Here is a 25,632-nt window from a genome sequence, read left to right as displayed (position 1 = left end):
AACACTTTGGGAGGCCAAGGTGTGTGGATCATGAGGTCAGGAGTTTGAGGCTCAGCCTGACCAACATGGTAAAAGCCCCATCTCTACTAAAAATAAAAAAATCAGCTGTGTGTAGTGGCATGTACCTGTAATCCCTGCTACTTGGGAGGCTGAGGCAGAAGAATCACTTGAACTTGAGAGACAGAGGTTGCAGTGAGCCAAGATCGTGCCACTGCACTCCAGCCTGGGCAACAAAGTAAGACACTCCATCTCAAAAAAATAAATAAAATAAAATAAAATAAAATAAAATAGAAGAAGAAGAAGGCAGCATGGCTGGAAGGGAGAGAGTGAGGGGTAGGATGGGGCAAGGGAACCACAGATTTGCCTTTGAGAAAGGTCGCTGTGGCTCCAGAGTGGAGAACAGGTTGTCGGTGGCTTAGTGGGAATACTGGGAGATGATTTGGGAGAAAGGTGATGGTGGCTTAGAGGAAGATGGGGGAAATGGAAAGAAACCAACAGATTTCAGAGCCATTTAGCAGGTTAAGCAACAAAATTTGGAGATGCCTTTGATGGGGCAGGGAAGAAATGAAAGAAAGGGAGGGGCAAAGGGTGGGTCCCGGGGTCTGGCCTGCGTGGAGTCCCGTTCACTGAGCTAGAGAAAAGGAGACAACGTACTTGGAGGTGGTGCGAAGACGACTTGGAACTTGGCTGAGGTCCCGCTGGGCTTCAGATGTCGTGGAGTCCTCCGGGGGAGGTGGTACCATCCAGGAAGATGGGTCTGGAGCTCACAGGGAGGGCTGGGTGGGCCCCAGAGCGTTTGGGAGGTGGACGGAGCCTCTTCTCCCTGCCGCAGATCCCCATGTCTGTCCGGGAAATCAGCTCCTCCCAGCATCCTGTCAAAACCGGCCTGTCAGACGCCTTCATGATTCTCAACCCATCCCCGGATGTGCCAGGTGAGTCTCCAGGGACCCCGCAGAGGTCTGGCTGGGTTAGGACTCTGTTCAGACAGAACCTGGGCTGCCGGGGGGCTGGCAGTGGCAGGGAGTGGACAAGTGGCAGAGAGCTGAGTGGGAAACCAGCGGGGAAAGGAGGCCCGGTGAGTTCCAGCTTTTCTTTGTTACAGCAGAGGGACCATCTTTTCCAGCAAAATCTCCAACGGGAGGCACTGCCGTGGTTGTTGAGGGGACAGGGAGCCGCAGCCCTTCCACTCAGCCCCTGTTCCATTTAGAGAGCCTCCAGACACACCCTGGTCGGGGTTTTGAGCCCTCCCAGAACACAACCATCCTGGCCGCCTACTCCAAGGGATAACAGGAGCATCCTGGGATACCAGGAGACAGGAATCCAGCCTCAGCCACGCCATTAACTCCCTGTCCTTCAGCAAACCACATTCTCTCTCTAGCCTCAGTTGCCTCATCTACAAAATGGGGGAGTAGCTGAAGGGGTGCTTCTCCCTCCCAGGTCCTCCTCCAACGCTGACATTTTAGGAGGTCACAGCTCTTTCTTCCCTGCTCCTAACCCCGACTGCATGCTCACGAGGGTCTTGAATTTGGCCTCCTGGGGAGGCAGAGGCATCCCATCCACTGCTGCTGCTACCAGACCCTTGGCTTGGAGACTTTTTGAGTTGACCTCTTCTGCTGAGCTGTATGTGCAAGTTCTGCCATGTAGGACCCCAGGCAGGTCTGGGGAGAAGCCTTTATCTGCCCTTCCCACCCTACCTGGGCTTTGATCGGGCCTGGGGGCATTCTGAACTCTACTCTCGCCATGCCAGGCTGGAGGGAAGGACATGCTTGGGAGCCACCAAATCGCCTTCCTGTAGAGGGACAAGGTACCACCGTTCTGTAAAATCAGGGCTTCCTGGGGGAAGCATCGTTGCCTGTTTCTGTTGGATTTCATCAGTACGTGTTCTGAGTTCCTACTATACACTGGGCCACTATGTTCCAGGCGCAGTTGTGATACGGTGAAGAGGAATGGCATCCGCCCTCGAGGCATTCAGCATCTGAGCACAGATTTTTTTTCTTTTTCTTTTCTTTTTTTTTTTTTTTGAGACAAGGTCTTGCTCTGTCATTCAGAATGAGTGCAGTAGTGCAATTTTGGCTCACTGCAGCCTCCACTTCCCAGGTTCAAGTGATCCTCCCACCTCAGCCTCCTAAGTAGCTTGGGAGGCCCACAGGCACATGCCACCATGCCCAGCTAATTTTTTTAAACTTTTTGTAGAAATCGATGGGGTCTTACTATGTTGCCTGGGATGGTCTCAAAATCCTGGGCTCAATCTAACCTCCCCACTAAGCCTCCCAATGTGCTGGGATTCCTGGGCTGAGTTAGTGTGCCCAGCTGATTTACTAATGCATTTCTTTATCTTCATTTATGAAATTATATTTTTTCATGAATAAATCTATCTGACATAAAATGCAAAAGACCCAAAAGAATGTACAGAGATGAGGTTTTTCACTTCCCCTGACCCCTGCCTCTCAGTTCCCCTCCCTGGAGGCAAAGGGAGGGGAAACCAGGGCTCTGGGTTATCTTCAGAGCTGCAAGCCTTCAGGTAGACAGACAGAGAGAGAGAGAGAGAGAGAGAGAGAGAGAGAGAGAGAGAGAGAGAGCGCACGTGTATTTGAGGGCATACAATGTCTGTGGTTCTGCACTTGAGCGAAGTACATCCTGGCCGCTGTTCCGTCTCAGCACACAGTAAGCTGCCACATGCTTCTCTTTAATGGCTGCGTGATAGTCCATTCCATGGATGTCCCTTCCTTTAACCTACCCCTGGGGATAGACTTTTCAGATAATACGGTAGGTACTGTCACGCCCCCATGTGAGTATTTCCATATGTTAAATTCTCAGTCGTTCACTCATTAGGTCAAAGGGCAGGGAAATTTATAATTTTGATAGCTGTGGTCAAAGTGGGTTCCACGGAGACTCTGGCACTTCACACTCCTCATGGGTGGGCATGCCTGTCACCTACTCTTTTGCTTGCCATGTGTCCCAAGGCAGGGTCTGGGCTGTGGCTGTTACCATCCAGTGAGTTACCTTGAGCCCCCTCAAGGGCTGTGGTGTGGATTAGCCGAGATATCCATGCACAGAGCACCAGGCACAGTGCCCGTTGCTGGGAGTGCCCAGGAAAGGCTGGTTACCCTCTACCGAGCAACTCATCCCAGTCCACACCTTCATCTGGCCAGATCCGTGGGTGGGGTGGGCAGCACTCAAGGGTCAAGGGGCTAGGGATGGGGCCTGCTTAATTTCCAACAGGCCAGGAGTTCTTTCCCCTCTTCAGAAATTCACCAGCTCCTTTTTTCTCCACCTTCCTGCAACCTCCCTTTCTGTTCTTCCCTTCTTCCCAATATCTGCCCGCTGCTAGCATTTCCAGCTGGTAAGCAGGCGTAGATGGGCTCCCCTAAGCATATCACCTCTCGGGAGGGCCAGCGGCTGGACACGCTTCCCATACAATACTGCATTTTTTCAAGGGAGGTGGCAGAGGGCCGGACGTTGGCGTGGAGGGGCATCTGGTTTGCATATGCTTCTAGAAAGGAGTTTTGTGGTCAAGTTTTTGCTGCTTCTCTTTGGGACTAATTCAGCTCTCAGCATAACTAGAGTGGTCCCAGCTGATGGTTCTGGGAGCAAATGGCTCTCGTGGGCTTGGGGGCAAAGCACCCACTGCTAAGCTGCAAATAAGGAATCTCTCCTCCCTGGTAAGCACTTGGGTGGGTTATAGCCTTGATGCTCGGGCCAGTTGGCTGGTGGCTGTACCCCAGGCCTAGCCTACTCCAGAAGTGTGGAGGCCTGCACCTCCCCCTCCCTTCCCTTCTCCTTCTGTTTTTTTTGAGATGGGGTTTCACTCTTGTTGCCCAAGCTGCCATGGCATGGTCTCGGCTCACTGCAACCTCCACTTCCCAGGTTCAAGCAATTCTTATGCCTCAGCCTCCTGAGTAGCTGGGATTACAGGTGCCCACCACCACCGGCTAATGTTTTTTGGTTTTTGTTTTTCGTTTTTTTTTTTTGAGACGGAGTTTCGCTCTTGTTACCCAGGCTGGAGTGCAATGGCGCCATCTCGGCTCACCGCAACCTCCGCCTCCTGGGTTCAGGCAATTCTCCTGCCTCAGCCTCCTGAGTAGCTCAGATTACAGGCACGCGCCACCATGCCCAGCTACTTTTTTGTATTTTTAGTAGAGACGGGGTTTCACCATGTTGACCAGGATGGTCTCCATCTCCTGACCTCGTGATCCACCCGCCTCGGCCTCCCAAAGTGCTGGGATTACAGGCTTGAGCCACCGCGCCCAGCTGTTTTTTTTTTTTTTTTTTAATATATATATAGTAGAAACAGGGTTTCACCATGTTAGCAAGGCTGGTCTCAAACTCCTGACCTCCGGTGATCCGCCCACCTCGGCCTCCCAAAGTGCTGGGATTACAGGCGTGAGCCACTGCACGTGGCCTCCTCCCTTTTTAGTGCCAGTGTCCTCTGCCTCCTCTTCTCCACAAAACCGCCCTAGATGCTGTGTCTCATTGCCACCCATACCACATGGCTCCTCATGAGTCCCTTGTGCCCCAGGGGCCTAGACACAGATAGAAAGCCAGGCACGGTGCCAGTCAGACAGCAGGCACCTACTCCATACCTGTGAATGTCCCTCCCTCCTTCCCGTTCTCAAACATGGCCTTGAACTCTTCTGTGTGTTTCTTATATTTCAGGGCCTTTGTTATGCTGCCACTACACAAGGAACCGTTTTTTTAGCCAGTAGAACTGTTTTCCTGTCTTTGCTGTATGTGTGTGAAGCAGTCTTTGAAATTGCACACAAGAGGCGACAGCAGAAAACTCTTCCTTCAGCTCCAATGTGTGGCTTCCCTTGCTCTGTGCCAGAGGCCCTGTGGATATCACCTTATCCTTTGAGGCCCAGTTCCAACCCTAGATACTAGATCCGGGGCTGATAGTCAGCTGGAGTCAGGAGTTCAAGACCAGCACTCCACTATGGTTGTATCAGTTGTCAAAATACTGAAATACTTGCATTCTTGTTGGCAGATGTGCTGATTTGAGCTGCCTCGTACCTTCTACAACCCCTCCGGCCCTCCCCTTAGCCCCCTGCACTCCCAGTCCTCTGTCAAGTGGCACAGCGCGGGCGCCAGCACCCGCTCCACAGCTGCTCTGACCGGTCGGTTAATGCCTGTGTTGAGCCAGTTGTTAAATCCTCTCAATATCACCTGGTTGCTTTAGTTAGCTACAGCTGTGTAACCAATGGCTCCAGAATTTCGTGGCTTAAAACTACAACATATTATCTCAGAGTTTTTGTGGATCAGAAAGCAAAGCACCATTCAGCCGGGACTTCTGGTCCAAGATCGTTCACAGGCTGCGATTGAAGTGTTTGCCAGTGGCCGGGTATGGTGGCTCACGCGTAATCTTAGTACTTTGGGAGGCCAAGGCAGGTGGAGCTCCTGAGCTCAGGGTTCAAGACCAGCCTGGCCAACCTGGTGAAACCCCATCTTTACTAAAAATATAAAAATTGGCTGGGGGTGGTGGTGGGCCTATAATCCCAGCTACTCGGGAGACTGAGGCAGGAGAATTGCTTCAACCCGAGGAGCGTAGGTTGCAGTGAGCTGAGATTGCACCACTGCACTCCAGCCTGGGTGAATCAGTGAAACTCTGTCTCAATTTTTTAAAAAAAAGTGTTAGCCAGGGACACGGTTACCCCCATGATGGGGTGGCAGGTGGGGAGGGTTGGGACCTGTTTCAGGGCTTTCATGTGGTTTGGCAGGATTCAGGATTCAGGGAGGCCTCCCTTGGCTCCTTACCTGGTAAACCTCCCCTCCACGCAGCAGCTGGCTTCCATCAGAGCAGGCAAGCAAGACAGCAGCAGAGGGCGAGGAAGACGCAAAGCAGGGTCTTTTTGTAGCCTAATGTGAGAAGTAACATCCTATCTTTTTTTGCCATATTCTGCTGGCTAGAAGCAAGTCGTAGGTCCAGCCTACACTCAGGGACTGGATTGCATCTGGTTGTGGGTCCCAGGCAGCCACAGCAGAGGCTCTGACACGCTGGGGCCATGCTAGCATCTGCCTACCTCACCGATTATGATCCTCGCTGCCAGGCACTGAGCTGTACAGCACCTTGGATCTTCCCCTAAACATTGTGAGTTCCTACATTTGTCCCTTTCTAAATGAGGCCATAGATGTTCAGAGAGGTAGAGTGACTTATTCGTGGTCACACAGCTATGAAAGAATTCAAGCCCAGATCTTCTCCATTTAAATCCCGGAGTCCACCACTGAGCCTTTTTTAGACTGACCCACCCCCATTCCACCCAGAGAATCTTTTCCTCCTCAGCTCCTCCAAACACCCACGGCCCTGTGTGCAAACTCCCCTGGCTGCTTCTTGGGACTGTTCTTGGGCAGGGATATGTCTATTTCATCCGCGCCTCCCTCACAGGGCTTCTGCGGGGTGGAGTCTCAAGAAACGTACCTGATCAAGCTGTGGAATGAGGGTGAATTAGAGGGGGTCAGATCCCTGGTAGCATCTGCCTCCGAGGCTCCTCTGTGATCCTGGAATGAGAGACTCCTTTAGAGCCAGCTGGGGAGATGCCTGGTGAAGAGGGGCAGGGAGGCACAGCCCACCTGAAATAGCAGGGAGGCCATGCCTGCTCTGTGGGATCAGGAGGAAACTCGAGATCTCGGTGGTGGAAGTGGCGGGAGTCTGACTCCAGGTGCTGTGTCCTGAGGTGTTGGGTCCACCTGCCAGGTGAAAGCCAGCACCTGACCCCTCGACACTGCCAGCAGCTCCCACCCTCATCCTACTTCCTATAGGATCAACCCTACAGGGTTCTGTGAGCCCCTTCTGGCTGGGGTGGAGATGAGACATTGTAAAAATAAAAGACACAAGACATGGAGGTAGAGAAAAGAGAGTTTGGGCCCAGGGGTCCACTGTTACCCAAATCGAGGAAACCAGCAGTGGCCCCGAATGCCGGGACTCTTCACTTTTATTGAGTTGCACATCTGGGGGCAGGGTAGATAGGGCGTGGCAGTGACAGGGTCAGGTACATCACGTGTCATTCAGGTAGGGGCTCAGGAATTTCTGGCACCCGAAGTGAGGTAAGGAGCATAATGCATCAGCACCTTTTCCATACTTATCAAGAAAGAACTAAAACATTAAGATTTATATTACTATGACTGATTATCTTTCTAAGAAAAAAGAAACCAGGTGCAGAAGCAGAACATGTGAGTGGACATGGAACGTGACCCCTGAAGCACAGCATCACATAGAGACAGCAAAGCCCCCAGATGTCTTCGGGCCTCCCTGACAGCCGTCAGGCCTGCTGCAAGAGGTTGGAGAAGCGGAGTTTTCTCCTAGTTCCCCCAAGGAGGGAGACATCTCAGCTATTTTGGACATCTCCTTCCCTAGCTGGCTAAACAGTGGGCACTTTCCCAGCGCTGGCACTGCCCACAGCCAAGGCATCCTCCAGCAGCCCTTATGCGGACATGACAGAGGCCTTAGAGCATCTTGCCTTAGCGTCATTCACTTCACAATGTCACCCCAGGTTCATACTTCCTACCTGAAAGGCATTAGTAAAAGGATTAGGATAGGCCGGGCATGGTGGCTCAAGCCTGTAATCCCAGCACTTTGGGAGGCCAAGGCGGGTGGATCACGAGGTCAGGAGATCGAGACCATCCTGGTCAACACGGTGAAACCCCGTCTCTACTAAAAATAGAAAAAATTAGCTGGGCATGGTAGTGTGTGTGCCTGTAATCCCAGCTACTCAGGAGGCTGAGGCAGGAGAATTGCCTGAACCCAGGAGGCGGAGGTTGCGGTGAGCCGGGATCGCGCCATTGCACCCCAGCCTGGGTAACAAGAGCGAAACTCCATCTCAAAAAAAAAAAAAAAAATAGAATTAGGATCACCTACGAATAACTAAGATCACTTATGAATAATAACGACTACCGTTATATTTCTAGTTGCTTTCTTCTTCATTATTTATATGGAAATAGGCTGAGGCTTTTTGCTCCTGCCTCGGCGCTTGTGGGATCTCCCCCTAACACCTTCCCTCTGTCCCCTGTTCCTCCTTGTCACCGTCAGATCTGATCACATCATTCTCCGACTCCTTGCTGCCCACACACAGGTCAGGCCCAAATCCTCAGTGTGGCATTCAAGGCCCGGCACAGCTGGGCGCAGTCAACCACACAGGCTGATTTCCAAACCCCCCCTCCACTCACCGCCCTCTGCCTGGGCAGCTCTGCTCTGTGTCCGCTGGGTTCCCTGAACATGCCAAGGGCCATCCACATCGCTATGACACAGTCCCTTTGTATAAAATGCCTCTTAGTCCAGTCCTTTTTACCGCTTGGCACTATTCTCCCCATCCAGCGGCCCCAGCTCAGATGCTGTGCGAGTAACCACCCCGCCATGCGGTGGAATGCACGGGTTCCTCCTCTTTCCCCCAGCACTTCGCTGACTTCTGTTCCCCCTTCTTTTCTTTCTAGTGGTAGTAAGAACAAATGCTGACACTTTTAACATATCCTCCTCCCCAACCAGGTGTGAATCGCTTGGGGGCTCTCCGTGGCCCCTGGCACTGAGCCCAGTGGGCAGGCGCTACAATTTTTAGAAAATGAGTAACTGCAAGAAAGTGGACGTAGGTGCTGGGGTCAGGGCACCGCCGAGGGAACGGACGCAGCACAGACCTTGCCTTCAGCTCTGTGGTGACTCTAGGTGGGCACAGGGGCCTGACATCACTTGAGTTTGGGAGTTGTTTTGGAAATTGCATCCCTTTTTATCAGAGGTTTTTAGCTTATGGGAACAGGCGTAAGATTCAGGAAGTCTGGGAACTCTTAAAATTGTATAAGGAATTTTTTTTCTTTTTGAGACGGAGTTTCACTCTGGTCACCCAGGCTGGAGTGCTATGGTGCCATCTTGGCTTACTGCAACCTCCACCTCCTGAGTTCAAGCACTTCTCCTGCTTCAGCAGCTGGATTACAGGCGCCTGCCATCATGCCTGGCTAATTTTTGAATATTTTAATAGAGATGGGGTTTCACCATATTGGTCAGCTGGTCCTGAACTCCTGACCTCAGCTGGTCTGCCGGCTTTGGCCTCCCAAAGTGCTGGGATTACAGGCGTGGGCTATTGCACCCGGTCTTGTTTTTTTTTTTTAATAGACAGGATCTTGCTCTGTCACTCAGGCTGGAGTGCAGTGGCACAATCATAGCTCACTGCAGCCTCAACTTTCTGGGTTCACGATCCTCCTGCCTCAGCCTCTTGAGTAGCTGGGACTATAGGTGTGCACCGCCATGCCTGGCTTATTTATTTATTATTTGTAAAGACAAGCTCTATGTTGCCCAGGGTGGTCTTGAATTCCTGGGCTCAAGCCATCCTCCTCCCAAAGTGCCAGGATTACCGGTGTGAGCCACTGTGCAGGGCCTGTCTGTGGAGTGTTGAGATGTAAGCGGTACCTGTTCGCACCCATGCATTTTTCTGGGGCAGGACCTATGGCCCTCATGGGGGTTTAAAACGGGCCACAGCCTCTGCTTCTGGGGAGGAATGGCTTTTATGTGGCTAAGAGATCAGATGCCTTTGGGTCCCATATTCAACCCCACTTGCAGGGAATTTGTTTGGATTAGGTTGGGCTGCTGGGAATAGTAAACCCCAAATAACCATTGCTTCCAGGAAACAAGCTCAGGAAGAGCCACCTAGTCTGCAGACCGTGTGATCACCACGGATGATCCCATTGACCAAGCCCACCTGGTCATGCGGAATGATGGCGTCACCATCCTTATGCCCAGGTTTGACTCCTCCCTGCCTGGGAGGGGAGTTTGATTCTTCACTATTTAGGAATCCCCAGCCACTGAACCCTGTCTGGAGGAAACTCTCCTCCCTTCGGCCTAAACACTTTCCTCCCCACCCCTGTTAGGCGATGGGAGGATTCTTCACAGCCTCACTCCTGGGGGAGAGGGAAGGACGGGCTGAGAATCACAAGCATTCTTCCTACCAGTACTTCCTCATATAAACTGTTCCGCAGGCTCTTCAGCAGAGTCTGCAAATCATCTTTGGTGAAAAGAAAAGTCACGTGCAATTAGCAGCATCTGTTTGGAGAGGCACTCAAAACCCACAGTGCAGTGTATTTACTATGTGGCTGGACAGACCAACCACCAGAAGTCAGTATTATTTTCTCTGTTCATTTGCTTAAGAAACTCTTTATTTCGTGGTCAGTATAAAAGCAACTTTAGCATTGCCAACATCAAAACTGACAGGGTACCAAGTACCAGATTGGCCGGGAGACCCCCACCCAGGCGGCACGGAAGGAAATGAGATAAAACAGCAAAATGGGTCTATCTGGGGGGCCAGCAGCCTTCTGAGCTGAGAGCCTCAGGGGCTGACAGCATTCCAGACTGAAGGCCCCAAGCAGATTCTGATCCACGAATTTATTCTCTCCACACAGGTGGCCATTATTAACAAACAGGTGTTCTGTACTTTCGCATAACTCAAAAATATACCAAGTAGGCAACTGTTACCTGCTCACCACTGTTTAGACAAACTAAGAGGTTTTCTCCATGAGGGAGCCACAGGGACAGGGTAAACTTAACATTTCTCGGCAACAGGGATTCTGAATTAGTGGAATCAGTTAATCAGGATTTTCTTACAAAGGGCTCCAGAGCTGGCTGCAGAAGGGCTCTAGGGGCTGTGTGCTGAGGTGTTGGGTCCACCTGCCAGGTGAAAGCCAGCACCTCACCCCTAGACACTGCCAGCAGCTCCCGGCCTCATCCTCCTTCCCCACTGAGGAAGTGGAGGCAGGGAGAAGCTGATGTAGTCACCAGATCCGGCGATTGCGCCTTCTCGCCTCTTCTGATAAAGCATCCTTTAAAGTGCCCTTCTGGTGTCTCTGGAAGTTTTTAATTTGGGGGCCCATTCTTCCCTCGCTTCCCTTCTCACTTCTGTGTTCCCCACTACTCTGCTCCCCAAGTCATTTCACTCAGTCATTTCTTAAGGTCCTGTTAAGCGCAAGGCCTGGTGCTAGGGGATGAGGTACGGAGACAGATTCCACGCCAGGAGAGCAGATACTGACTGACGCCTGAAAGCAGGGATAAAACAGAATGCCTTATAAAGTGCCAGAAATGGTGCTTTGGGGCAATCTGCGTCTTGGTTCCAGAAAGGATCTGTTGGTCATGGAGCTGGAAGTCATTGTCTTGGGCAAGCTCCAGATGTTGGTAAAACAATCCAAAACAAATAACCCAGGTGTGTGTGTGTGGGGGGGGGGTGGTATAAGGATGCTTTCATAAAAAGATAAAAATATTACCAAACCCACACTCGAACAAGTAAGTACAAACTGGCTGTTGAAGTGAGCGAATAGTTTCAATTAGAGATACAGTTCCACCCCCATCCCCCTTTCTGCACCATTTGGTCTCCCCACCCCGCTGGAAGGACTGTGTTTTCAGAGGACGACTGGTGTCTCTGGCTGCATTCATGTTTGGAGCACACCCCAACTCTGCTCCCCAGCCCAGATGGTGGGGAGACCCATCCCTAGATCCCGGTGTGAGGTTTCTGGGAGCCCTGCCTTCCCTGGGTGCCACTTGTATCTCTATCCTGGAAATCACCTCCCTTGAAAAGTCCTTGCCCCACCCTGAGTCCCTTTGTCCCTCCCATTCCCCGTGCTGCTGATGAGGGCAAGCTCTGCCCTGCAGCCTTGCAGGTACAGAAATCCTGAAAGCGAGTCTCCTGCTGCTTTGGGCTCTAACTTAGGAGGCGGCATGTCTCGTTTACTGTGGTCTTTGGGGGCTGTCCTTTTGAGAAAGGCAGTCATCTGTGGTGGGCAGGGGAGGAAGGGCGTGCTTCCTTTGGGCTGTGGGCTGATGTTGTAAGTTGTTGAGGTTTTCTTGACTATTTGTAACCCATTCATTCACTCACAGTCATTTCTTAACTGTTAAGTGCAAGGCCTGGTGCTAGGGGATGAGGTACAGAGACAAATTCCATGCAGACCGTCTTAGTGGAGCTTGTGATCTGGCCATGGGAGTGGCCAGGAGAGCAGATATTGACTGAGCAATGTAATGGGGGACTTTGGACCTTGTTCAGGGGCTGTAGGCTTACAGCGGGGCCGGCAGGGGTGGGCAGGCAGTAACTTCGCCTGAGAGTAGAGAAGTCTTCAAGGAGGGGGCGCCATTTGAGCTGAGCCTTGAAGCATGAGGCAGTTGAAGGACGAAAGTTTGACATTGGATTCTAGACCCCATGGCCTCAGGCACCTTGAAAGTCAGGACACGGAAGACCTGGAGTTTCATGTTTATTTTTTATTTTTCTGAGATGTAGTCTCGCTTTTGTCTCTTGGCTGGAGTGCAATGGCATAATCTCGGCTCACTGCAACCTCTGCCTCCAAGGTTCAGATGATTCTCCTGCCTCAGCCTCCTGAGTAGCTGGGATTACAGGGGCGTGCCACCACACCTGGCAAATTTTCATATTTTTAGTAGAGACAGGGTTTCACCATGTTGGTCAGGCTAGTCTCAAACTCCTGACCTTGTGATCCACCCACCTTGGCCTCTCAAAGTGCTGGGATTACAGGCATGAGCCACCGAGCCTGGTCTCATGTTCATTTTTTATCACATTACATTTTGGTGCTGAAGGGGTAGGAGAGACGGCCCCTGGGTATGGTGAGTGGGGATGGCGTGCGAAAGGCTGCCTAAGACTTTCCATCCTCATCTAGATGTTCCTGGGCCCCGAGGCTCCCTCAGAGCCACTGGTGTCACTTAGGGGCACCTGCAGCACTGGAGGCCTTGGTGCTGCCTCTGGGCATGTGAATTACAAAAAGGTGCCCACCCTCACTCCAATCTCTGTCAGACCCCACTTGTGCTTGGCAAAGGGTCTTTCTTGTGTGTCAAAGGGTCATGTGTGTTCGTGTGCAGGGGTGTGTGTGTCTTGGAGGCTTGGGTGTGCCCACGCGGGTACAGGGCTCTGTGGACCTCACCCCCTCAGCTTTTGATGGAGGAAAGCTCCTCTTAGAGCCACAGTGACTCTGTGGGCACCTGGCAGTTACTGCCTGATACTTATGAGGCTTGCCACTCGGCCTCCTCTCTCAGACGTAGGGTTCTTTAGGAGACAAACACACAATCATTCTATCTTTTGAATTTTGACTTAATTAATTAATTATTTTTTAAAAGATGGAATCTTGCCCTGTCACCCAGGCTGGAGTGCAGTGGCACAATCTTGGCTCACTGCAGCCTCTGCCTCTGCCTCCCGGGTTGAAGCGATTCTCCTGCCTCAGCTACCTGGATAGCTGGGATTACAGGTGCCTACCACCACACCTGGCTAATTTTTGTATTTTAAGTAGAGATGAGGTTTCACCATGTTGGCCAGGCTGGTCTCGAATTCCTGACTTCAGGTGATCTGCCCACCCCAACCTCCCAAAGTGCTGGGATTACAGGTGTGAGCCACCATGCCCAGCCAATTATTTATTTTTAAATAAATAATTAGGTTTGGTTAAATTGTAAAGAGATGTGTCCTGACATGGTGGCTGGCGCCTGTAATCCCAGCACTTTGGGAGTTGGAGACAGAAGGATTGCTTGAGGCCAGGAGTTTGGGACCAGCCTGGGCAACATAGGGAGACCCTGTCTCTGCAAAAGAATAAAAAATAATTACCCTGCCATGTGCCTTTGGTAGGGGGAGGAGCTGGGGGAGGGACTGAAGTGAGAGAATCACTTGAGCTCAGGAAGTTGAGCTGTGATTGTGCCATTGCACTCCAGCCTGGACAACAGAGGGAGACCCTGACTCAAAAAAAAAAAAAAAGAAAAAAGAAAGAAAAGAAGAAAAAAAGAAATGTAAATATTTCCCTTTGACTCTTTTAGAAATACAAATCAGAAAGCTCTCAGCGGGGGTGTGCTGGAGATCGTGTATGCAGATGGGCAAGAGGCAACTGAACACATCTGTTCCTACCTCCACGTTCAGTAACTTTTTTGAAAGTGTAGCTGGGGCTGGGTGCGGTGGCTCACGCCTGTAATCCTAGCACTTTGGGAGGCCCAGGTGGGTGGATCGCCTGAGGTCAGGAGTTCAAGACCAGCCTGGCCATCATGATGAAACCCCATCTTTAAAAAAAACACCCCCTCTCCGATCTCACTTTTCTCCTTTGTAAAGTGGGGAGAGCAGCGACGTCTGTCTGTGCATCTCAGAAAGTTATAAGGGAAAAAGGGATGGCGCAGCTCCAGGGAGCCTGTAAGGCTGTGCACTCACGGGACGCTCTGCACTCACACGGCCCCTGCACAGAGCAGGCTCCGCACCTGTGTGCCAAAGGCAGCAACAAATATGGTGCATGGGGGCGCTGTGGTTTTGTGGGGGTTTTCTCATTTCAGTAGATGTTTTCCATTTAAGACTGTGGCTAGGCTTGGTAAATTGTAAAGAGATGTGGCTGGTTTGGTGGCTCATGCCTAGAATCTCAGCACTTTGGGAGGCTGAGGCAGGCAGATTGATTGAGCCCAGGGGTTGGAGATCAGCCTGGGTAATAGAGGGAGACCCCATCTATACTAAAAATACAAACATTAGCCAGGCATGCTGGGGTGTGCCTGTAATATCGGCTGCTTGGGAGGCTGAGGCAGGAAGATCACTGAGCCTGGGAGGTCAAGGCTGCAATGAGCTGTGATTGCTCCACTGCTCTGCAGCCTGGGTGACAGAGGGAGACCCTGTCTCAAAAAAAAAAAAAAAAAAAAAAGTGTTATACAAAGTTGTATTCATCTATGGGTTAATCTAGCTGAACCTAAGTTTCTCCACTTGTGAATCAATGGTAGGACAATGTGACTTCTTTTTGGGGGGACAGTCTCACTCTGTCACCCAGGCTGGAGTGCAGTGGTGCAATCTCAGCTCACTGCAACCTCCACCTCCTGGGCTCAAGTAATTTTTCCTCGTCAGCCTCCCAAATAGTTGGGATTACAGGCGCCCACCACCAACCCAGATAATTTTTTAAATTTCTAGTAGAGATGAGGGTTTCACCATGTTGGCCACACTGGTCTTGAACTCTTGACCTCAGGTGTTCCATCCGCCTCAGCCTCCCAAAGTGCTGGGATTTCAGGCGTGAGCCACTGTGCCCAGCCAACTTGACTTCTTAACTCCCTTGCTCTCTCAACCTGGTATGTCTGCGTCTCTGCAGCTGTAGCCCATCTCCTCACTCGTAAAGCCCACACCTGCCCAGTGCTTGCCTGGGGGGACCACGTGGACTCCTCGTCCCACCCACTCTATCCAGCTGCTTTCCTGAGAAGCAGCAAGTTCCCTGATCTGCCTGGGATGGAAGGAAGGGAGGAAAACGTGGGAGGAGGCCTGGATCTCATTCCAAACCATCCAGCTGCAGTGCAGGAGTCCGGGGAAGGAAGGGGCTGCAGGGCTGGAGCTGTCTCCTGGTAGGAAAGGAAGACCAGGGCTCAAGGCCCCTCCACCGCCTCTCCCCCGGGAGTCAGTAGGTGTGTTTCGGGGAGATGGATTCCAAGGTAAGTACTCTCCGAGCAGCCCTCGGAGCGGGCGTGGGAAATCCATCTCAACCCCCAGGGTCCCCAGGCCCATTCGCCACCTGAGCACTGCCGCACCCCACTGCACCATTGACCTCCTTTGCCAGTGGAGCAACAGCAAGAAACAATAACCAGGAAGAAACAAGGGGAAGCCAGGGTGGGGGCGGTGGCAGCCACAGCGGGAGAAGCAGGCGGCCCGGACCGTGGGGGCAGAAGAGGAGAGGAGAGGCCTGCAGGGTGACGGGTGGGACCGGGGGTCTGGATTGCCAGCACAGCACCTCGGTCAGGCCGCCTCTGTGGGCCTGCTCTCTCTCCACAGCAGCGGGGAACTGGGGTACCCACCTGAGACTCGCTAACAAGAAATATGCCATCGAAGAGAGAGAGATGGAAGAGGGAGGGAGCAAGGGGAAAGCTTTGGGACCAGCCTGAGCAACGTAAGAAGACCCTGTCTCTACAAAAGCATAAACAGTAATTACCCGGCCTCCGCATCCTTCCTCCTGATGTTCAAGTTTATAAACATTGCTTAGGGTGGAGTTTGAGGGCTTAGAAGAGGCTGCAAAGAGTCTCAGCCGCGAGAACAACAACACAAAAGCAGTCGGGGCGGGGAGAAAAGGGGCTCACATGCTTTGAGGGCTCCTGGGGTCCTGGTGCGCTATACACATAGCATCTCCTTAGTTCTTAGGACCATCCCATTCGTGTGGCATCACCAGCCCCATGTGTGGATTCGGCTCACTGAGGCCCTGGTCCAAGGTCACATAGGTGGTAAGGGCAGCGCCTGTCTGCCCAGCAGCGCCTGTCAACCCTAAGCCTCCTCCCACTGTGTGGGCACCCTCCGGGGGCAGAGCTGATGTTCCTCCGTGCTCTCGTCAGTTCCCCATCTGCTTTGCCCTTTCCACTGGGCCTGGAGCAGCATCTGACCTGGCAGGGGGCAGGTGCACCCTCCGGGCGGCCTGGGAGTGGGGAGCACTAGCATTTCAGGCAGAGGCCTCAGGGCTGCAGATTCCTGTTCAGCTTTAGGGGAACTTTGTTGACACCAGTGCCAGGGCAGTTTTCTTTTCATTGCATGGAATGACATTCCAAGGTCTTGAGTATTTCAGGGGCTGCTGAGCTGTCCTGCAGCGGGACAGGGTGGTGTGATGTAGTGGAAGAGAGCATGCTTTGGTGCCAGACCCACGAGGGTGCAGTCCTGGGTTAAGTAGGAAGGGCTGATTCCAAGACTAAGGATAAATAAATAATGAGATACAGGCTGGGCATGGTGGCTCACGCCTGTAATCCCAGCACTTTGGGAAGCTGAGGTGGGTGGATCACCTGAGGTCAGGAGTTGGAGACCAGCTTGGCCAACATAATGAAATGCGCGTCTCTATTAAAAATATAAAATATTGCCGGGTGCGGTGGCTCAAGCCTGTAATCCCAGCACTTTGGGAGGCCGAGGCGGGTGGATCACGAGGTCAAGAGATCGAGACCATCTTGGTCAACGTGGTGAAACCCCGTCTCTACTAAAAATACAAAAAATTAGCTGGGCATGGTGGCGCGTGCCTGTAATCCCAGCTACTCAGGAGGCTGAGGCGGGAGAATTGCCTGAACCCAGGAGACGGAGGTTGTGGTGAGCTGAGATCACGCCATTGCACTCCAGCCTGGGTAACAAGAGTGAAACTCTGTCTCAAAACAAAACAAAACATATATATATATATATATATATATATATATATATATATATATATATGTATATTAGCCAGGTGTGACGGTGGGCGACTGTAACCCCAGCTACTCGGGAGGCTGAGGCAGGAGAATTGCTTGAACCCGGAAGGCAGAGGTTGCAGTGAGCTGTGATTGTCCCACTGCACTCCAGCCAGGGTGACTCAGTCTCAAAAATAAATAAATAAATAAATAAAATAAATGATGAGATACAGCTGAGATATTACGTGAAACACGGACGAAGCTCCTCTAGATTCATTATACAGGAGAGGATGTGGTGGTGGGACACCCAGCAGCAGCACAGACGCCCACCCCTTTGTGGAGGCCCCTGCTCAGCTCTGCTGCCACCTTGGGAAATTTTCCTCCAAAGCGCACCTTCAGCTGAGGAGAAACATATGTCTCCACCTACTTCTAGTGACGAAGACCCAATTCACACTCGCGTAAACAGAGAAGGGGTGCATGGGGTGCAGAGAAGTCTCAGCAGGGCCTTGCCAGGGCCTTTGTCCAGGAAGGGTGAGGTCCATTGTGGACAGCAACATGCAAAAGTCAGCCTGTCCAGCTGCAGACGTTCACAGAGTACTCAGCGAGCTTCGGGACCAGATGATCATGGTCTAACGCAGCCCCAGCCTCCAAACAGTCCTTCATGTCCACACAGGGTGATGAGTGCAGTGGGAGGAGGGCACCTGGCCTGAGCCAGGAGAGCAGGGAGCTGGCCAAGGAGGGCTGCTCAGGGGAAGTGGCCCTTGAGCTGGATCTGCAAGGATCAGCTAGACAGGAAGAAGGGGTGGAAGAACATCCTGGATCGAGAAAAGAGCAGCTGTGAAGGCGCAGAGGCAAGGGAAGCAAGCATGGGATCCTCTGTGTCCTGCCCCCAGGGGCAGCCAGGTCTCTGCACGAAGTCGCTCAGCCTCACACCACAGCACTCTCCTCCCCAGGTCCGCACCTGTTTCTGTCTCCAGCAGCTTCGACATCATCATCGTCCCAGGCTGATGGGTGTACTTCCTGCCTTCAGTGGCAGCACGCTAACCTGTCAGGCTCTGGGAAGAGGCCTCGAAGCCCTCTGCCTGTGACACGCTCCTGACGACAGGCTGTGCCTCTGTTTCAGAATCTCGGCGAAGGAGCATCTTTGAATACCACCGCATCGAGCTGGACCCCAGCAAGGTCACCAGCATGTCGGCCGTGGAGTTCACCCCATTGCCAAGTGAGTAGGGGTCATTCCGCCATCCTGGAAAGAGCGCTGGAATCAAGCAGCCTGGCTTCAGGTCCCAGGCCCATGAGTGACTCCCGTTTTGTGAGGCCCCCTAACTTTTCTGGGCCTCCCTCTCTCTTCCGTAACTCAGGCCTGATGCCGCCTCCCTCCCAGAGATAGAGTAAGGGTGAGAACCACCTAGGCAGCGTTGAGCACGTCGGCGGCAGCTCTGACACTGGACGGGTCCATCCCAGGCTTGGGGTGTGGTTAGGGCTTGATTGGGACAGCTAATGTTAGTCTCACATAATTGAAACCCGGGCAAGCTGTACCTCTGAGAACGCTTAGACTGAGCTCCCAGAAAAGGTGCCAGGAACTGGATGGGCCCCAGTTTGTCATTGCATTTTCCTTAGAGGAGGTGATGCCAGGCTCCACGGGCGGGAGGCAAGGGAGGGATTTAGCAGGCAGCTTCCATCAACCACGGGGCCCTGGCCCTCGGCACCCCAGTCACCCACACTGAGGGCAGCCGTGGCCAAGGCCACACCGGCTGTGTGGATCTGCGGCGGACGCTCCTTGGGGTGGGCTGGGATGGCTGAGAACGTGGGAAGGAGGAGAGCACCTTCCTTCTTCTTGTTTCATGAAGGTTTTCATTTCCTCTCCCATCTTGTGGTGCCCCCAGCTTCCTGCTGAACTCCTGGCCTTTTCCCTGCCTCGGTGGCATTTCTTTCTTTCTTTTCTTTTTTTTTTTTTTTGAGACGGAGTCTCACTCTGTTGCCCAGGCTGGAGTGCAATGGTGCGATCGTGGCTCACCACAACCTCCACTTCCTAGGTTCAAGCAATTCTCCTGCCTCAGCCTCCCAGGTAACTGGGATTACAGGTATGTGCCACCTCACCTCAGTAATTTTTGTATTTTTAGTGGAGATGGGGTTTCACTACATTGGCCAGGCTGGTCTTGAAATCCTGGCCTCAAGTGATCCATCTGCTTCAGCCTCCCGAAGTGCTGGGATTACAGGCGTGTGCCATCATGCCCAGTACTGAGGTTCCAGGCGTGAGCCACCGCGCCCAGTGCTGAGGCTACAGGCGTGAGCCACCGCGCCTGGCCTCCCATGGCATTTCTTGCCTCTCTCTAGCCCTGCTTCCTCTTCTTGGAGGTTCTGAGAGCAGGAGGTGGAGGAACAAGAGGAAGAGAAAGAGTGAGGATCTTCTTGAATGCTAGGCCACATGTCAGACAGGGCTCAGCAGGTGTCTTCCCTTGGAGAACAGGAAGGACCCAGACACCAGGGGGTCACAGGGCTGGGACACTGTAGAGGTCACAGCCATACCCCAACCCTGTCAGCCTCCATCGGGGCAGAAGGCCCAGGGCCTGAGAACGGGGGGTTCCTCGAGGACTGGTGAGAGCAAACCTCAGGCTGGGATGTGGATAAAACTGCATTTTGGAGCAAGGGCATCCAAGGGCAGGGCTGACTGCCTGGACAGATGCAGTGAAATGTTCTGGGAATGCGTTTCTGGGACACAGTACATTTAAGGCACTTCCCACCCCTCCAGTGAATTTTGTGCGCATTTAATAGCATTCGGGCCATCTGAAATGTGGATGAGAAATAAAGGTCGGTAGGTGTTATGAATACCCCAGGAGGATCCCAGAAGTTTCTCTGTGGCCAGTTTAGCTGGAGGCTTTTAAGGGGCCTCCAAAGTCACCGGGAGAGGCAGGGGCAGGGCTCCCACCTGGATGCAGCTGGCGAAGGAGGGGTAGTGCTCTCAAGGCTGTGATTTGAGTCCCTGGGAGGCCAGATAGAAAACTCTGCATCTCCTGGCTTCTCCCTTACCATTTGGGTGTGGGAAGGACTTGTCCAAGTTACTTTGGAGGGGTGAGTGGCTTATCTCTAAGCCATCGTACTCTGTGACTGGTCCCTCCTGGTCCTTCTTCTAGGAGAGATCCATGAAAAGGAGGACTGGGGTGGGAGTGGGAGCTGGGGAAGGGGAAACCCACGGTGAGACCTCCAGGCTAAGAGCTCAGTCTCTGTGCTCAGAGAGACCTTGGTTCAAACCCAGACCTCGCACTCTCAGCTCCATGACTCTCTCCAAGCCTCAGCTCCCTCTTCCATAAAATGGGGATAACAAGAGCACTTATATATTGATTCAACATACCATGTGCCAGGCACTGTTCCAGACCCCCTGGATATACAGGGAATAAAACAGAGAGTGCTCTTCCTCCTGCACAGGGCAGCCCCTGCTGCTTTCCTGCCTGTGGCTCTTTCCATCCACTCTCCCAGGGCCTTCACCATGGCAGACAAAAGGACATAGTGCCACTCACTGCCAGTCCCTCCCAGAGTGACTGAAGGTGGCCACACTGTGCCCACATAGCCTCTCTTTTATTTTATCATAGGTATTTCAGGTATACATGATGTTATGGGATGCATACGGACAGTGAGAAGGTTCCCACGAGGGAGCAGTGAACATAGCCATCATCTCACAGCTACCTAGATTTTTTGTTCTTGTGGCAAGAGCAGCTAAAATCTACTCATTTAGCCTCAACTCCACATACAGTGCAATTTTATTACCTACAGTCCTCATGTTACACAGTAGATTCTAGCCTTGTTCATCCTACATACCTGCTTCCTTGTATCCTCTGACCTTTAAAAAATCCCTTTCAACCCTGTGACTATGGCATACACACCTGGAGGTATAATGTTTCCAGCGAGGTGAGATTCCTTTGTACACACGTACAGCACCTTGTCATTTATCTTCACAGACCTCACGACAATTCCAATTCTGTAGTGATTTTTGATTATCTGTTTCGTGCCCGTCTCCCCATATGAGTCTACGCCCTAAGAAGGCAGGGACTAGGTCTCACTGTGAAGCCCCAGCACCCAGTTTAGGGTCTGACATTCTGGTGAGAAGGAAGGAAGCTAGGAAGTGAGGGAGGGAGGGACAGAAGAAGGAGGAAAGGAAGGGAGGGAGGGAGACAGGGAGGGTGGGTGAGCTTGTGCCAGTAGTCCCACCTACTCAGGAGGCTGAGGCAGGAGGATCACTTGAGCCCAGAGGTTCGAGGCTGTAGTGAGCCATGATCAGGTCATTGAACGCCAGCCTGGATAACACAGCGAGACCTCATCCTTTAAGGAAAAAAAAAAAAGTCAGGAATTGGGGCTGGACTGGACCAAGGGAGGTGGCATTAATTTCCTCAAAGGTCCCCTCTATGTCAGGGGCTCCACAGTTCTGTAAATACCGGGAAATCAGAGTTGCACCCTTTGGAGCCCGTGGAGAGGCTCGGTGCTGAGCGGCTGCTGCCTTCTCTCTTGCAGCCTGCCTGCAGCATCGGAGCTGTGATGCCTGCATGTCCTCGGACCTGACCTTCAACTGCAGTTGGTGCCATGTCCTCCAGAGGTTTGCGCCCAGGGTTACCCACTGACTCCCGCCAGCTGCCTGTGGAGGAGGGAGACGGTGGCATAGCCCCACTGCCAACATGAGAGTATCTCTGGCCAGTGCCACTCTGATTCTTAGGACGAGAACATAGCCTGGGGACTTCTGGAGACTATTTAGGGATTCCAGCTGCTCAGGCTCCCTCCTCACACCCAGGAGGGGAGGGTTCATCCTCGAACAGGGCTTTTTAGAGAGTGATCCACAGCTGTGGGCATCAGACCTCGGGCTCCAGTTAAACATGCAGATTCCTGGGACCCATCCCAGCCACTCCGTATCACGATCTCTGGGACAGAACCCAGGAAGCTGCATTTTAACATCATGCCTCATCTGCAAAGACGTGTGAGAACTGCCAGTTCAGAGACAAGATCTGGTCCAAAGACCCATGACCCCAAAACACCACCTCAAGATCTTTCTTGGGCTGTAAGGGGTTTTCTGAAGACCAGGGGTGTGGGCTGCAGGCATCCATGGAAAGTTGGAGGGAGCAAACAAGCTGTGTTCGCTTGGTTTTAGAAGCTCAGAAAGTTCTGGGTGAGATTCAGTTTCAGTGATAAAGTTCTTAAATCCATCTCTTCTTCCACTCCTTGTTCTGAAATCATTTCCTTACAGATTAGACTCAGAATTCAAGCTCTGTTCTCTGTCCAAGATAAATAAATGACAGGAGGAGGGGGAAGAAAAAGATTTCCTTGGGGACTAGAGTTCTCATGAGAGTGGGAAGCCCTATGAACTCCAAGAGCCTTTAAGGCAATTTTGAAAACTGCTAAATTATAGTCTCTGAGTTCCTGTGCAGCTGCTGTGCCGCTCCTTTCCAATGCTCCTTTCCAGCGCTTGTTTTTTTTTTTTTTTATTTTTCTTTTCTTGAGACAGAATTTTGCTTTTATTGCCCAGGCTGAAGTGCAATGGTGCAATCTCAGCTCACTGCAACCTTCATCTCCTGGGTTCAAGCAATTCTCCTGCCTCAGCCTCCTGTGTCGCTGGGATTACAGTTGCACACTACCACACTACCACACTCTGCTAATTTTTTTGTATTTTTCTAGTCGAGACAGGGTTTCACCATGCTGGCCAGGCTGGTCTCAAACTCTTGACCTCAGGTGATCTACCCACCTTAGCCTCCCAAAGTTCTGGGATTACAGGCATGAGCCACCGCCCCTGGCCCCAGTGATTTCCTTTGTCCCCGCACCATGGCCCACTCTGGACTCCAAGGGTAACAGTAATTCCAGGATTCCTTTGCTTCTTTCCAATATCCTGCTCCAAGTGTGGAAGTTCTTACCTTGCTAGCAGCCTGCCTAGCACACAGGACATGGCTCTGGGCCTGGAGGGGTTGGGGTGTGTGCCCATCAGGCCTCCTAAGAAGTGTTCTTCCCACCAGCTGTGCTTTTATTCACTCTCTTGGGGCCTCAGTTTCTCTACCCTGTAAAATAGGCTAGGGTCATGTGATTCAGGAAGATGTGGGAATGAACACAGCTATTTAAACTCCTCAATCGGCATTTTTTTTTTTTTTTTTTTTTTGAGACAGGGTCTTGCTCTAACATCCAGGCTGAGGTGCAATCACAGCTCACTGTGGTCTCATCCTCCTGGCTCAAGCAATCCTCCTGCCTCAGTCTCCCATGTACTGTAGTTGGGACCACAGGCGCACACCACCACATCTGGCCATTTTTCTAATATTTTGTAGAGATGGGGGTCTCACTCTGTTAGCCAAGCTGGTCTTGAACTCCTGTATTCAAGGGATCTGCCCTCCTCAGCCTTCCAAAATGCTGAAATTACAAGTGTGAGCCACCGCACCCAGTCTATCAAGAAGCATTTTTACTAAGCATTCGGCATCCTTCATGTGAGCCTCAGAGCCTCAGAAAGAGTACCTAGGATAGACCCCAGGTTGGTTCTTCCTGGAGCAGAGCTTTGCAGAGTAGTCTGCAGACTGTGAGGCTCTCCTTATACCTGGAGGGCTTGTAAAATGCGGATTTCATTAAGTTCACAAATGTTCTGGAGGAAGAAAAAAGGAAATAAAATAAATCAAATAAAATGCAGATTCCTGGGCCCCATCCCAACCCACTGAATATGATCCCCTGGAACCAAGATCCCAGGAATCTGATTTTTGAAGTGGTCCCTCTTGCGCACTTTCAAATTTGAGAACCATTGTCTGAGCAAGGGGGAGATGCCCTCAGATGAGCCTGGGATCCTGGGGCTGGCTGCCACCGCATGACTCAGCTTTCGACAAGCGCTGAGCCATGAGAACTGCAAAATGGGTCAGATGACAGCCAAACCCTCACATCAATGCAACCCCCATTTAAAGCATACGCCCAAACTCAGAGACCATGAGTTTAATGAGGGTTGGGCCCTCCTCAACATTTGGAGGTTGGTCAGGTTGAGGGGAGGGCAAGGCCTCTGGTTGTATGCACCTACCAGGGGTTGCGTTAGCAAAGAGGAGCACAGAGAAACTCCATCCAGGGGAGCATAGCTGGGGGAGCACAGAGAAACTCCATCCAGGGGAGCACAGCTGGTGCAGGCTGGAAACCATCCCATCCCCAGGCGCCCCATGGGCCTGGGCTTACTCTGGCACATTGTGCCTTCTTGCAAGCTCTCTGGAGCCTCAGCTCCAACTGAGAGCTGAACCCAGGTCCCTAAAAACCCAGAAGGCAGGGCCAGCTGACATGGTCTCTCCAACAGCTGCAGTCAGTCCCTGCACGGTTCTCAGCTCCCCTCCTCTCCACCCACTCTGCCTTTCACAGCCTCCGTGAACCCTCCTCTTTGCTCTTGAGCTGGAATGGATTTAAACAATTTCATCTCCCATGGCAGGTGCCCCTGCCCCATGGCCCACTCTGGAGTCTAAGGGTTACATTAATTCTAGGATTAGCTCCGGAAATGGGGAGCATACGCCCATACCAAAGGCTCAGTCTTTGAAAGAACCAGTTAGCATGGTCTAAAATAATTTTTTTTTTTTTTTTTTTGAGACAGGGTCTTGCTCTATCCCCAGGCTGCAGTGCAGTGGTGCCATCATAGCTTACTGCAGTCTTAAATTCCTGGGCTCAAGCAATCCTCCTGCCTCAGCCTCCCAAAATGATGTGATAACAGGCACGAGCTACCATACCCAGCCCTAAAAGAAACTTTTGTTCTCAGCCTCCAATAGCCTCCCTAATCCTCCAACCCACAAAGTAGGGGGCGTAGAGAACCCGAAAAGAGAGTGTGACTGGCTCAGTTCAGCCATCACTGCTGCAGGAGGAGCTCAGAGCCCAGAGCCATCTGCAGAAGGAAAGACACAGCTCTCGGCCAGCCTTGGCCCTTGGCCTCACCAGACGTCGGTGGGTGCTGATGCAGTGAACCTGCTCAGAATTCCTTCTCGGCGCCGGTGGTTCACAATGTTACTCTTCCCATGCAGGTGTCCTTGGGCTTGAGTAGGGCTTGGTGGGTTCCCCTAGCACCAAAGAGTAAAGAATGAAAAGTCGGGCATGATGCATGGGGGCACTTGGTGTCTTCCAGCCCAGCTGAGCCACCCGATGACCTCTCCGGAGACCCTTGTCAGCCAGTTGCAAATCTCTCCCAGCCTCTGGCAGGACCCTCATTTCTGCCCTTGAATGATCACACGGGGAGGTGCTGACTAAATCTGCTGATTCCAATCTTTAGCCCCACCTCTCCTTCCCAAGATTAGGCCCTTCAACAATCAGGATGAGAACACATGTGTGAATTGCCTGGATTCTCAGCAGCGTCGTGGCAGCTCAGAGTCAAGGTGACCTTGACGATCACTGGAGCTCATGCAGTCCTGCTAGCCCCTACACCTACTCGTGTGGACAGATGTGGCCTTGGTCCTGGGGAGCTGGGTCAGAAGGAGGGCAGGGATGCCACAAATAGCTCCATCTTTCAGGGAAGGAGTAGAGGGAACAGGAGTGGCTGACAACCTCAGCCTGGAGACCTTAGCTCCCCCTCTCACTATCAGCAGAGA

The 25,632-nt window shown here is 52.2% G+C and overlaps 1 protein-coding gene across 2 annotated transcripts in view; it reads left to right on the top strand.

Annotated features, from left to right (window-relative positions):
- PLXDC1 (plexin domain containing 1) overlaps positions 1 to 25,632 on the top strand; it is an 83,452-nt gene that overhangs the window by 45,974 nt on the left and 11,846 nt on the right. For both annotated transcript variants that reach the window (XM_003931191.3, XM_074388684.1), the window contains exons 7-9: positions 833 to 932; positions 18,204 to 18,299; positions 21,584 to 21,665. In XM_003931191.3, coding sequence (XP_003931240.3) covers positions 833 to 932; positions 18,204 to 18,299; positions 21,584 to 21,665 — 278 coding nt within the window. The remainder of the gene's footprint in view (positions 1 to 832; positions 933 to 18,203; positions 18,300 to 21,583; positions 21,666 to 25,632) is intronic.

The sequence above is a fragment of the Saimiri boliviensis genome, chromosome 17 (genome assembly GCF_048565385.1).
Source record: "Saimiri boliviensis isolate mSaiBol1 chromosome 17, mSaiBol1.pri, whole genome shotgun sequence".
NCBI lineage: Eukaryota > Metazoa > Chordata > Mammalia > Primates > Cebidae > Saimiri > Saimiri boliviensis.
Note: the sequence above shows the minus strand (reverse complement) of the source record. Positions and strands in the feature narration are given on the sequence as shown.